The following is a 13,700-nucleotide window of genomic DNA, read 5'->3' as shown; positions in this document are numbered from 1 at the left end:
AGAAGCTGACCTGTTTATTCTTAACAGGGTTAAATAAATACAAAATAATAAATAGTCAATTAACCACACAAACTGAATTGGCATCAGTGCTCTGCTCAAGAGTGTAAACCAAGGCTTAAAAAAGCCATCAGTGTAAACAATATTGTAAACAATATAAAAGCAACACACACAAAACCTGAGTAGAAAATAGTCAAATTACCACACACACTGCATTGGCTATAACAACCCAAATAACTGTCACGCCTTCTACAGTATTGCTATCTCCTCCACACTTTACTGCTCCATCTCCATACTCCAATTTCTACTGTTTGCCCTGGCTGCAGTCTGAGCATGATGGGGAGATTCTTCTTCACAAAGGTGATCATTTCAACATGCTCAGGTGTCAGCCTGCTCCTGTGCTCATCAATGATAAGTGAGACTGCGCTAAAAAGCCTCTCACTGTTGCGTTTTAAAAGCGAAACTGATGCCACAACTGGTCTGTGTTTGCTGAAGTAACCTAGGCTACATTTTTTATTACAGAAAATCAAGCAACATAGCAAGTAGGCCTATCTACACTATTTAGAGACAGGAGCTTAAGTTTACCGCGACAACAGCTGCCACTAATTCACATCGTCGTAGGCTGCGCTGATGCACAGACTAAACGGTAAAAAAAGTTATGATGGCCTACTGGAAGCTTCTGCCCTTTTGGATGTGTAGAGTTGTAGGCCTAGGTGCACTTAGTTGTTAGCGATTGACCAGGTTGCTTTTTGAAATGAAATGCGTTTGTTAGACTTTAATAGGAAAATTAAAGTGCGTGCTGTGCCTATACATTACACAACAATCTTAAATCGCGGAGATAGCTTTGCCTGTCTAACGAATGTTGTCAGCAGCAACATGCATAAGAGCCTTAATAGTAAGAGGGTCTCGCGGACACTCGCGGTCGCGGTTAACATTTTAGGCTATATTAATTCAACTGACATGAAATGTTTGCTCGATAACTTTAAATTCTTAGTTGGACATGCACAGACAAGTGGGATGCTGGACAGGTCGCTAGGTGTGCTGAAAAACGCGGACCGGATTTGGGGGGAAAAGCTGAAAAAAACTGGAATGGATTACCTACATCGGTGCGCTGGAAAACACGGACCGGAGTTTTGAAAACAAACTGTATCGGGAGTCCGGATCGGGCCGATCCCATATTTTTTGCTAATATCGGCGGCCGATCCGATCCAAATATCGGATCGGGACATCCCTAGATTTCATGTCTTCGGAATGAAACCAAGACCGTTACATTTCAAAGATATTGGCCATAGTAAGTTCGTTAGGGATGGAGTTGCTAAATATTTTAGAAAGGAAACTGAATGTCATAGCCTAGGGCCTACTGTACAAGCGTACTATTCCTACAAAACAACTAGATACTAATAATGTAGAGCAAGAACATCCATGTGGTGGTTCCAGTGAGTAAACATTGATTTTGGAATTTAAGATGGTGTGGAATTTTGCGGAAACATGAGTGTTACGGAGAGCAAAAACGTGAGCAATTTGAATATGCTTCATATCAAGTAGCCTAAGGCTGAAGTATAACTTGGATGCTAAACCTGTGTTATTTAGGCAATTAATCCCACTGATCCTTTTAGTTTTAGGTTTATGTGTATTGACATTACCAAGCTTGTTCCTTGTTGCACTGTCGGTGTTGCATTATCTTTTACAATAAATGTTCTATGAGTGACGTTGCCGTTGCTCTTAGATCTTTGGGATTTACGTTTTCTAAGGTGACAATTTGGCTTGTAGATTATTGCTTAGTATTATATTAGTAATAGTAATATTGCTTAGAATTGCTTTAAATTGCTTAGTATTATATTAGTAATAGTAATATTAGATTAGTGCTTTCAGTATCCATGCAACGCCTCTGGAACAGCTTACCACCGGAACTCTAATCGGCATCACCTGTGACTGTTTTTAAATCTCTACTAAAAACCCATCTCTTCAGCCCCAGCTGGGGCACCTGCACCGTACGGCGGCGGCCCGGGTCCGATTCCCGCCTCGTGGTCCTTTCCGGATCCCACCCCGACTCTCTCTCCCATTCACTTCCTGTCACTCTCCACCGTCCTATCATTAAACGCATAAAAAGACCAAAAATATATTTTAAAAAAATGTATTATATAATATCTAAAAAATTTTTAAAAAAAAAACCATCTCTTCAGACTTGCTTTTAACAGCCACTGAGCCTGTGGAACTATGGATTTGATGCCACTTGTATTTTGTCTGTATATTTATATGTCTGTTTCTCTCGTTTTGGTTTTTGTCTGGAGGTGTCGGCTGTAGTTGATGCTTGAATCATCTTTTAAACTCTGTCTTTTTTTAACTGTGAAGCACTTTGGAATGTAATGTGCTATAGAAATGAAAATGACTTGCATACAATGCTCCTAACCTTAGACCACAGCTCTTACCTCTGGACAGAAGCAAACTCAGCGTTGTGTCCATCTCTTCTCCCAGGCTCACTGCATTTGTGTTGAGGTCGTTTGGAAAAGCAAAGTCCTTTGTCTACATTGATCCAAAAGTTATAACGGATGCGAGCACTTGGCTTGGAGGAAACCTTCGACCAGATGGTGTTTTCAATATGCAGGGGAAACTCTTCAACAACAGAATGAAGGTCTGACCTGTATGATACTGGATGCTGAATTCTATTTCATTTCTACTGCTTTCAGCACCTGGATTTCAATCACATGCACGTGCAGGTCGAGTGTTTATATCAACAAAGTCACTCGTGACATGGGGTGACGCATGACCCCGTCCTGGTACTTAAGGTGTGCTCACCCCGGAAGTGACCTCTTGAAATCTTCTCGTGTGGAAGCAGGTTGTTTAGAGTGTTGGCATATTTTCGTGGACGAACGCTGGAATCTTTTCAAACCGTACAGTTGGAGCTGCGATTTTCTCGCCCTCTTATAAGACTGCGATTTGTCTACGTGACTTTCTATTATGATCGGTAAGTACACTTTTCTTTATTAATACCGTTACGAGTGAGCTCGCTCTACTGTGGCAACTAGGCCTATGTGGAATCGTTTGGGTGTTTTTTCGCCTTCTAGCGATTCAGGGTGCCTTAAATACATTTTTGTTTATTGAAATGCTTTCGCGGTCTCGCGGGCTTCTTGAGTTAATGACGGATCTTGTGTTTTCCGCAACATCTTCCTAAGTGAGTTAGAATTCAAGCGAATTCCGCTTTTGTATTGGAAGTGCTAATTTCACGTTTATGAGATTGTTTGTTCGCGTTTTCAAACGCTCTCTTCTGTTTCTTATTTCTAAACTAAGGTGGCGAGGTGAGCGCGTGTTCGCTCCTTATTTGCGCATATTTGTTTAGCCTACTGCGTTTGATAGCCTCCCTGATTTGTTGCGTTTGATTAGCCTCCCTGATGAACTGGAGGATGGCCACGATAAGTGTCCAAGCTGTCTGGGCATGGAACACTTAAGGCAGGGTTTGACAGACCAGGCTTGCATGAATTGCAGTTGCCTGAGCGTAGCTGCAAGGACTGCTAGGCTAGCCCAACTAGAATGGGGGTTAAACTCCCAACCACCCCCTGCAAGGAGCCGCATGGGATCCCCAAAAGCAGAAACGCAGAGCAGACACACGGGAGGCCTCTGCTAAGAGGAGGCTTAAACTCCCTACGCCAGATCCTTTAAACCAGAAGGTAGAAGACATGGCTTCGGAGTTCACTCAGATTAAAGCGATGCTCCTTAATCTACAAGGGGAGCACAGCCTGCTGGCGATCACGCAGCAGCCGCTTCAAGGTCTTCATCAGAGCAGCCCCCTGTGCTGTCCCCAGCTGGGGGTGCCCGAGAGGAGGATGGGCTCTCCGAGGCTCTGATAGAGAGCACATCGACGGTTGATGAGTGGGCGGATGATCTGGGAGATGTAGAGTCTTATGGCTCGTACACCCAGGATGCTTCTGGACACAGCTCACAGAAGGGCTCAGTTGCTAGCCACACATCAGCGATCAAACCCGCTGTGAAGATAGCGCTGGCACGCCTGGGCTTAGATGCAGCACCAGCGCAGGTAGGCCCCTTCTACTGCATCTTTTAGCGTGCCTCCTTCAGCTCCTTTCATTGAGGAGTTACAGAGATGCTGGGCTGACCCCAGACGTTTCTCCCATCTCCCCAGCGACTGCAGAACCCTGGCTAGTATGCAGGATGCAGCCAGTCATGGGCTGGACCGCATGCCGTTTATAGGGCCGGCACTTGCCGCCCTTATCCTTTCACCTGATGAGGCATTAAGGCCAGATGCACGTTGTCCCCGGCCACAGTGTCGCCTGACTGACGAGCTTATTGGGAAGAGCTATGACTCACCGGCGCGGGTTGCGCGCATAGGCAACTCAATGTCGCACCTTATACTGTCCCTGTCACAGACCCTCCAGTCCTCTGGAGCAGACCAGTCGGCAGAAGTGCTGAGTGAGGCCTCACTGAAAGCATTTGGGTACATGACAAGGGAACTGGGGAGACTAATGTCGTCCCTGACCCTGACACGGCGACAGATATGGCTGGCTCAGTCACCATTGTCTGAGCCCTGCAGGAAAGCCCTTTGTTGTCTCACGGTGGTTCCTGGACAACTCTTTGGGCCTGCCGCACAGCAAACGCTCGAACGCAGCCTACAGGTAACGCAAACCAGGCAGCAGTTTGCTAGCCTGCGCCGTGTATCCGTTCGGGGACAGAGGCCCGCTACGGCGGGTGATACTCTTCAGCCAATAAGGCGGACCTTTGCACAGGGGTCAACAAGGCCAGAGCGGTTTCGCCGGCCTGCTGAGAACCAACCCTCACAGGGAACGGCGCACGCCTGAATATTGCCCCTTTCGGAATAGGAGGGGGCGAGGAGGTAGACAGTGACGTCTACAGGCCGGCGGTCGGACGTTTCACCAGAGAACAGCTCAATTACTGGGAAGTGAATACAGCAGACCCCTGGGGTAGTGTCAACCCTGTCAAAAGGGTACACCATCCAGTTCAAGCACCGACCGCCGAGGTTTCAAGGGGTCAAAATGACTGAAGGACCAGGGCAAGGCTCTGGCCCTACGCCAGGAGGTTCGGGCCCTCCTGGAAAAGGGGGCCCTCCAGCAACTAGGGTCACCATCACAAGACTGTGGGTTCTATACACATATTTTTTAATTCCAAAGAAGGGGGGTGGACTTCGCCCCATACTGGATCTAAGGCTGTTGAACAGCCATCTAAAGGTATTCAAATTCCATATGCTTCACACAGCAGAGGTATTACAAAGCGTCAAGCAAGACGTCTGGTTTACAACCATAGACCTGAAAGATGCATATTTTCATATTCCAATTGCACTTCACCACAGGCAATTCCTCCGCTTCGCTTTCGAGGGGAGGTCTTACCAGTTCCGGGTCCTGCCATCGGAATCTCTCTGGCCCCCCGGACCTTAACAAGATTTGCTGCGGCAGCCCTGGCTCCGCTTCAAGGCAGAGGTATGCGCATCCTTCTTTACCTAAATGATTGCCCTTGTCTGGGAACAGAGAAGCCAGAGGCATTAAGGGACTCAGCCCTGCTAGTCGCTCATGTCACCAGGCTAGGGCTAACTGTGAATTTCGGGAAGAGCTCCCTAATCCCCAGCCAGCAGACGGTGTTCATTGGAATCGAAACTGGACTCGCAGACAATGAGGGCAACCCCATCTCAGAGGAGGGTAGGCGAGATTCTCCTCTGCATAGTGTGATTCAGGAGAGGCTGAGCTCTGACGCTCAGGTCCTTCCAGGCGCTGTTGGGCATGCTTACAGCAGCTTCTTCCGTAGTCCCCCTGGGCCTTCTTTTCTTTGAGGCCTCTCCAAATATGGATGAACAGGCTAGGGTTTCATCCAAAGCACCACAGGCACAGACTGGTGACCGTTACCACCAGTTGCCTAAAAGGGTTACAGCCATGGAAGAAGCATTCGTTCCTGACTGCCGGGGTTCGTTTAGGGATCATACCTTCTCGCAGAGAAGTGGTAGAGACCGACGCATCCCTGGCCGGATGGGGGGCTGTTTGGCAGTGCAGAACTGCCCAAGGCACATGGGACCCTTGACAGAGGGAACAAAACATAAATTTGTTGGAGCTACAGGCAGTCGCTCTTGCTCTCGAGCATTTCCTGCCAGTCTTAGCAGGGAGACATGTCCTTATAAGGACAGACAACATGTCAGTGGTTTACCATATCAACCACCAGGGGAGCACAAGGTCTCTAGCATCCCTGAGGCTGATTCAGCAGCTACTCTCATGGGCCTACCCTCGGCTATTGAGCCTGAGGGCAATGCACATCCCAGGCACACGGAATGTCACAGTGGACTTCTTGTCCAGGCAACACCCCGATCCAGGGGAATGGAGGCTGAACCTAGAAGTGGTGCACGCCATCTGGCACCAATATGGCAGAGCGGAGGTGGATCTTTTCGCCTCTCAAGCCACAACACACTGCCCCCTCTGGTTCTCACTCAGGGAGTCAACAAGCCCCTTGGGCCAGGATGCGCTGCCGCATGGGTGGCCCCAGCAGCTCCTATATGCATTCCCCCCACTCCCGCTCATACTACCCACTCTAGAGAGGATTCTCTGGGAGGGCCACCAAGTGCTGCTTGTAGCCCCCAGGTGGCCAGGGAGAGTCTGGTTCCCGGTGCTATGCAGCCTACTGGACGGACAGCCTTGGCGTCTCCCTGTGCGCATAGACCTCCTCTCTCAGCTGGGTGGCCGGATCTGGCATCCGAACCCAGCACGATTGCAACTTTGGGTGTGGCCTCTGAAGGGCCTGAACCACTGCTAGGGGCATGTGACCCTGCAGTGGTACAGACTATCCACAACTCACGGGCACCTTCCACTAATGCGCTTTACGCTAATAGGTGGAAGCTTTTTATACAATGGTGCCAAGAACATGGACAGGAGCTATCCTCAGTTTTCTACAATCGCGGTTTGATGACGGACTGGCGGCATCCACTATCAAGGTGTATGTAGCTGCAATATCAGCTAGGCATAACAAGGTAGAGGGAGTTACAGTGGGATCCCATAGTCTGGTGACCCGTTTTCTCAAGGGTGCTCAGCGACTGAGGCCCCCTCAAAGAAGGATGATACCTTCCTGGGACTTGCCGCTGGTGCTGAATGCACTGTCGGCACCCTTTTGAACCTCTGGGGAGGTCGGGATTAAAATGGTTGTCTTTGAAGACTGCTTTTCTCCTAGCCATGTCATTGGCGAAGAGAGTGGGAGAGCTACACGCGCTGTCTGTCAGCCGGGAGTGCCTACAATGGACTTCCGATGGCACAGGGGTGACCCTGTGGCCGAACCCGGCATTTTTACCTAAAACCTTCTCTGCAACGTATGCTAACCAGCCGCTCAGTCTGGGAGCATTCGAGCCCCCAGCCCAGGGAGAGGAACCGGGGCAAGGTGACATTCTTCTATGCCCAGTCCGAGTATTGAAAGCCTATATCGAACAGACCGCTGCCCTCCAGCAGTCACATTCATTATTCATCTGCCACACTGGACATGCGCGGGGCCTGGCTTTGTCCAAGCAACGGCTATCCAAGTGGATCGTGGAGGCCATCAGCTATGCCTACTCTGATAGTGGCTTACCGGTTCCACCTCGCGTTCGTGGTCACTCAACTCTGAGTGTAGCTGGGTCATGGTCAGTACTACGCGGAGTCCCACTTTCCGACATATGCATGGCGGCCTCATGGGCATCGACTTGCACATTTGCAAGGTTTTATAGGGTCAATAGCCACAGCCACCCTCTCAAGCCATTAAAAGGGTATGTAGATCTTCTTCGTGACCCTGTTGGAATTTGTCATCCAGGTGCTGAAAGCACCGCCTCTGGCGGTCAGTAGAAATGAAATAGAATAATTGTTACGTATGTAACCGCGGTTCTATGAATTTCGGATGACCGCCAGTCACTCGGAAGGCGAACGAGAAGATTGCCAAGAGGTCACTTCCGGGGTGAGCGCACCTTAAGTACCGGGACGGGGGTCATGCGTCACCCCATGTCACGAGTGACTTTGTTGATAAACACTCGACCTGCACGTGCATGTGATGGAAATCCAAAATTCATAGAACCGCGGTTACATACGTAACCATCGTTTTCAGTGTTGATGAGTTTTTCATTGTTTTATAGGGGGGTGTAAGCGATGATGTAACAATAACAGCTTACATCGCTGCATCAATGCTTGAGCTGAATATGAGCACTGTTACGGTAGGTAAATCTGTCTCAAACCATCTCCTCTATCAAAGGTTTCATTGAGATGCTTTATCTTTTCCATAGCTGTCTGAACATGACTAGAAAGTCATACCCCTTTTGTACCGCTCATGAGAAATATAACCTTTGACCAGAATGTTTAAAAAATAATCTATTTTTATTACTTCAGCAAGAAACCATGAGGTTCCTGAAGTCCTCCGCCAGTGACCGCTCCAACACCTACACCACCGCTCTGCTGGCCTACACCTTCAGCCTCGCTGGGGAAGCAGACCTCCGAGCTGAGCTGCTGAAACACTTGGACAGCGTAGCGACCTCTGCTGGTAGGACACGTTGTGCAGTGTGCCAGAACCGACATAGATGAGCAAACACGTGCATCTGCTGCCTTTATCTCCTACGGCTCATGTCTTTATCTCATACGGCTCATGTTTATCTCATACGGCTCATGTCTTCAACGAGAAGATATGATCACATATCGCCAGTACTAAAATCACTACACTGGCTCCCAGTAAAACAAAGAATTGATTTTAAAATACTTCTTATTGTTTTTAAATCATTGAATGGCTTAGCCCCATCATATATCTCTGATATGATCACTGCATATACTCCAGCCAGATGCCTACGGTCCTCAAGCAAAGGTCTCCCCGAGAATCCCGAGAATAAATACTAGTTCCGCTCATGGTGCTTTTAGTCACTATGCCCCTACTCTCTGGAACTCCCTACCTTCTGAACTGAAATCTTCCCAATCAGTGAACTCTTTTAAAAACAGACTGAAAACATATTTATTTGCCTCAGCTTTTGGTTAAAATTGAAGGTCTTTCCAAGTTGGTGTGGCGACTTTCATTTTTATTACTTTTATCAGAAATTCTTATTTCTAGTACCATTTTTTTATTTTACTATTAATGTGTTTTAATGTCTATTTGATAATGTTTTCTAAAAGCACATTGGAGTCTGTGTATGCATATGAAATGTGCTATATAAATAAACTTGAATTGAATGTCTATCTCCTACGGCTCATGTCTTCTCAGGGAGTCTCCTGCACTGGTCTCAGTCCTCATCAGAGCAAGCTGATTCCCTGGCAGTGGAGACGAGTGCTTATGTGCTGTTAGCTGTTCTCACCAAACCCGCCCTGACGGCTGCAGACCTGGGCTATGCTTCCAGGATCGTCAACTGGCTGGTGAAGCAGCAGAATCCGTATGGAGGCTTCTCTTCCACACAGGTGCTCCACACACCTTTCCTTTCTAAGCTGTTTGTGTGTGTGTGTGTGTGTGTGTGTGTGTGTGCTGACGGCTGGGTGTGTGTGTGTGTGTGTGTGCTGACGGCTGGGTGTGTGTGTGTGTGTGTGTGTGTGTGTGCTGACTGCTGGGTGTGTGTGTGTGTGTGCTGACTGCTGGGTGTGTGTGTGTGTGTGTGCTGACGGCTGTGTGTGTGTGTGTGTGTGTGCTGACGGCTGTGTGTGTGTGTGTGTGTGTGCTGACGGCTGGGTGTGTGTGTGTGTGTGTGTGCTGACGGCTGGGTGTGTGTGTGTGTGTGTGTGTGTGCTGACGGCTGGGTGTGTGTGTGTGTGTGTGCTGACTGCTGTGTGTGTGTGTGTGTGTGCTGACTGCTGGGTGTGTGTGTGTGCTGACGGCTGGGTGTGTGTGTGTGTGTGTGTGTGTGTGTGTGCTGACGGCTGGGTGTGTGTTCTCTCAGGACACGGTGGTGGCACTGCAGGCTCTGGCTCTGTATGCCACCAAGGTCTTCAGCCCACATGGCTCCGGCACAGTGACCGTGCGGTCAGCAGGGGGCGACACACACCAGTTTGATGTGAACCAGCACAACACACTGCTGTACCAGGAGAGGGCGCTGCGCCACGTTCCTGGGAAGTACAGCGTGGACGTGAAGGGCTCTGCATGCGCTTCTGTGGGGGTCAGTGGAAAAGAACTTGTTTCTAAACTATTGATGATGGATACTCTGTCCGTGACATTTCTTCACATCTCTCGCCCTCTTCAACAGGTCGCTCTCTTCTACAACATCCCCACTCCCAGTAAACATTCAACCCTGAGCATTAAGACTCAAGCCAAGCCTCTGACTGAGGGACAGTGCAACAAGGCCGATGGGCAACAGGCCTTCAGCCTCCACATCACAGTCCAGTATGTGTGTGTGTGTGTGTGTGTGTGTGTGGGCAGCAGGCCTTCACAGTACAGTATGGAGCTCCATGCAGCGCCTGCTTCTGCTCTCTTTGACTGAACTAGTCTGACCGCATCCGTTCTAATAGTTATTCCTCCTTTCTTGTGCAGATACACATCCGTTCTAATAGTTATTCCTCCTTTCTTGTGCAGATATAACGGACCACTGCAGAGCACGAACATGGTGATAATAGATGTGAAAATCTTATCTGGCTTCACTGCTGACGCTGAAAAAGTAAGTTGTCCCTCCTACATCTGTTGCTCTGTGTGCACCATCCATAATGTTGCTGATGGAGGCTGTGTTGTGTGTGTGTGTGTGTGCACCATCCATAATGTTGCTGATGGAAGCTGTGTTGGTGGGCGTGTGTGTGTGTGTGTGTGTGTGTGTGCACCATCCATAATGTTGCTGATGGAAGCTGTGTGTGTGTGTGTGTGTGCGCGCACCATCCATAATGTTGCTGATGGAGGCTGTGTTGGTGTGTGTGTGTGCGCACCATCCATAATGTTGCTGATGGAAGCTGTGTTGGTGTGCGTGTGTGTGTGTGTGTGCACCATCCATAATGTTGCTGATGGAGGCTGTGTTGGTGTGTGTGCACCATCCATAATGTTGCTGATGGAAGCTGTGTGTGTGTGTGTGTGTGTGCACCATCCATAATGTTGCTGATGGAAGCTGTGTTGGTGTGTGTGCACCATCCATAATGTTGCTGATGGAGGCTGTGTGCACCATCCATAATGTTGCTGATGGACGCTGTGTTGGTGTGTGTGTGCACCATCCATAATGTTCTGTGTTTTAACAGCTTCAGGGCAGCATGTTTGTGGACCGAGTTGACAGGAAAGATGACCACATCCTTGTGTATCTGTCAGAGGTAAGGCCATCTGTAAGAATCCTGGTTTTCACTGAAACATGCTGCACCTACTTGCGCTCTGTCCATCTGATGTGATGTGTTTCTTTTGATTTCCAAACAGGTTCGAAAGGATATACCTGTTGACTACGAACTGACCATCCAACAGGATTTGCCAGTCACCAACCTGAAGCCAGCAGGGGTCAAGGTGTATGACTACTACCAGACCAGTAAGACTCCATAGACCAAGACCAGCATTACATATATGTATAATTACATTGCCATGGATACAGCAGTGCTAGTAAGCCCCTGACCAATGAAATCTCTCTCTCTCAATCAGGTGACCAAGCTGAGGCTGAGTACTCCTCCCCTTGTGCAGGTCAGTTAGTCTGCTGAGTCCTCTAAAGAACAACAACAGGTCCCAATATTCTATTTAACGTGTGTGTGTGTGTGTGTGTGTGTGTGTGTGTCCTCCCCTTGTGCAGGTCAGGGGACAGCAGAAGGAAGAGGTCATTAAGTGGAAATTATTTTGACATTTCAACTCTTTAACTTGCTGATGTGTTTGCAGTATTTATTACAGATATACAATCAATCCTAGCATTTGTCTCATGTTCATACTGTTCAGAGGATTGTCAGTTGAAGACAATATGTTTATGAAAGAATATGAATGAAAACAGTATTACCGTACATCCCTGCTGAAAAAAACGGCAAGAAACCAGCTTCTGCTGGTCTTTGCTGGTTTTCTTCCAGCTATTGCTGGACTTTGCTGGTTGGGCCACCAGCTGGATATGCTGGCGTGACCATCTGAGGAAGTTGGTCATGCTGGTGTGACCAGCCTGTCTTGTGGGATACAGCTGGTGCAAGATGGTCATGCTTGTGACCAGTCTGTCAAGCTGGCCATGCTGGTTTGCTAGAATGACCAACATAAACTGGAATGGCCAGTTAAACCAGCACTATAGACCAGCAACACCAGCTAAAATGACCAGCTTGAGGTGGTACGACAAACAAAACCGGCTGAATTACCATCATAAGCTGGGAAAACCAGCCGAATTTATGTTTTCGCAAGAGTTTTGTTGGTCTAGCAGGTCAACCATCATAGGGTGGTCAAACAAGCTGGTTAACTGGTCTTGAATTTCCCCTTGAGGATCAATAAAGTATCTATCTAGCTATCTCTATCTACTGTATCTATCTAACAAGCTGGTCAACCAGCAAACCACCTTTAGCTGGTCAGGCTGGTTTTTTTCAACAGGGATGTAGAGCTCAGCATTGTCATTTTATGAAGGAATATGGTTGAAAACAATATTATGAAACAAGGAACATTGTTATATATGGCTTCACGGCATCCTGATCCATAATATCCACAAGCGGTGATCATCAGGGACTTGAGATGGTATCAAAACATATCAGTAGCAGCTCCTGCTACGGACAGGTGGTTTTTATTATGATTTTAAATTTGCCTTGCAACTTGAGCTTAATAGAAGTGGTTGAGAAGAGAAGTGGGCAAGTGGGCCACGCTGCTGAGAAGTGGGTTTGACGTCACTTGGCAATGTTTGCAGTGATTGGTATTTTCTTCTAGCTGTGGTACCTAGGTTTAAGAAGAAACACATTAACAGCAAATCTACTCCTTCCCATTGTACTTGGTACAACTCCTTTTAACCTGGATCTTTATGTTTAACCTTCTATACTAATGAGCCCATGAGTGCGTTCACATCTTTATTTGTAAGAGAATATCCTGGGGCCCTCACCCATGACTCGTCAGGGTTGACTCGGTTGGAAATCCAATAACTGCTTTGCTGCTGTACCCACAGCTGGACACAGCATTCTCATGTAGCAACATTAGTTACATTACTGAGGCCCTCCGCTGGACACAGCATTCTCATGTAGCAACATTAGTTACATTACTGAGGCCCTCTGCTGGACACAACATTCTTATTCAGTTCCATCTCTAGAAGTCCCCTGAACATTCTAAAGGGTATGAGAGGTGGGGCCTGTTGGTCACATGGCACTCAAACTAATCAGAGGGCTGAATGTGATTGATTGGTTTGGGGCCTTTATCCAGAGGGCTGAATGTGATTGGATAAAGGCCTCGGGTGCCACATTTGGACTGAAGAGTGTATAGAGCAGCAGAATGAGCAAGAACACGGAACCATTAAAGGGATTATCATCAAGAAATACAGTATACGCTCTATAGGGGGCGCTGAGTAGAAATACAGTATAAGCTCTATAGGGGGCGCTGAGTAGAAATACAGATACGCTCGATACGCTCAAATTATCGTCGTCGCAATTCAAATTCCACTGGAGCTCCAAGTGGATTTGTACGCAGCCTTACAACACTTTACAGCTCTTCGAGTCACGGTAAAATGTAATTTTTGGTACATAGCTAATTTAGATAAACTTATGGTGTAGGTGCTAGTGTTTTTTTAGGAATCCGCTGTCTTGGTTTGTATAGAAATGAATATTAAGTGACCTACACGTAAGAGGTTGGAGTCGACATACATGACGGTTGGTAATATGTGACGT

At 47.8% G+C, this 13,700-nt stretch overlaps 1 protein-coding gene across 8 annotated transcripts in view; it reads left to right on the top strand.

Moving 5' to 3' along the window:
* LOC121706381 (alpha-2-macroglobulin-like protein 1) overlaps positions 1–11,745 on the top strand; it is a 38,757-nt gene extending 27,012 nt beyond the window's left edge. For 7 of the 8 annotated variants that reach the window (XM_042088062.1, XM_042088059.1, XM_042088058.1 and 4 more), the window contains exons 27-37: positions 2,473–2,629; positions 8,093–8,170; positions 8,343–8,493; positions 9,199–9,389; positions 9,863–10,078; positions 10,166–10,302; positions 10,492–10,573; positions 11,136–11,204; positions 11,305–11,410; positions 11,521–11,559; positions 11,666–11,743. In XM_042088062.1, the coding sequence (XP_041943996.1) occupies positions 2,473–2,629; positions 8,093–8,170; positions 8,343–8,493; positions 9,199–9,389; positions 9,863–10,078; positions 10,166–10,302; positions 10,492–10,573; positions 11,136–11,204; positions 11,305–11,410; positions 11,521–11,559; positions 11,666–11,697 (1,258 nt within the window). In that variant the 3' untranslated portion in view covers positions 11,698–11,743. Of the gene's footprint in view, positions 1–2,472; positions 2,630–8,092; positions 8,171–8,342; positions 8,494–9,198; positions 9,390–9,862; positions 10,079–10,165; positions 10,303–10,491; positions 10,574–11,135; positions 11,205–11,304; positions 11,411–11,520; positions 11,560–11,665 lie in introns of all 8 variants that reach the window. The other variant, XM_042088056.1, reaches the window with a different exon arrangement.
* Positions 11,746–13,700: the final 1,955 nt, after the last annotated feature.

The sequence above is a fragment of the Alosa sapidissima genome, chromosome 4 (assembly GCF_018492685.1).
Source record: "Alosa sapidissima isolate fAloSap1 chromosome 4, fAloSap1.pri, whole genome shotgun sequence".
Classification (NCBI taxonomy): Eukaryota; Metazoa; Chordata; class Actinopteri; order Clupeiformes; family Clupeidae; genus Alosa; species Alosa sapidissima.
The sequence above is the reverse complement of the archived record's forward strand: the minus strand, read 5'-3'. Positions and strand labels throughout refer to the sequence as shown.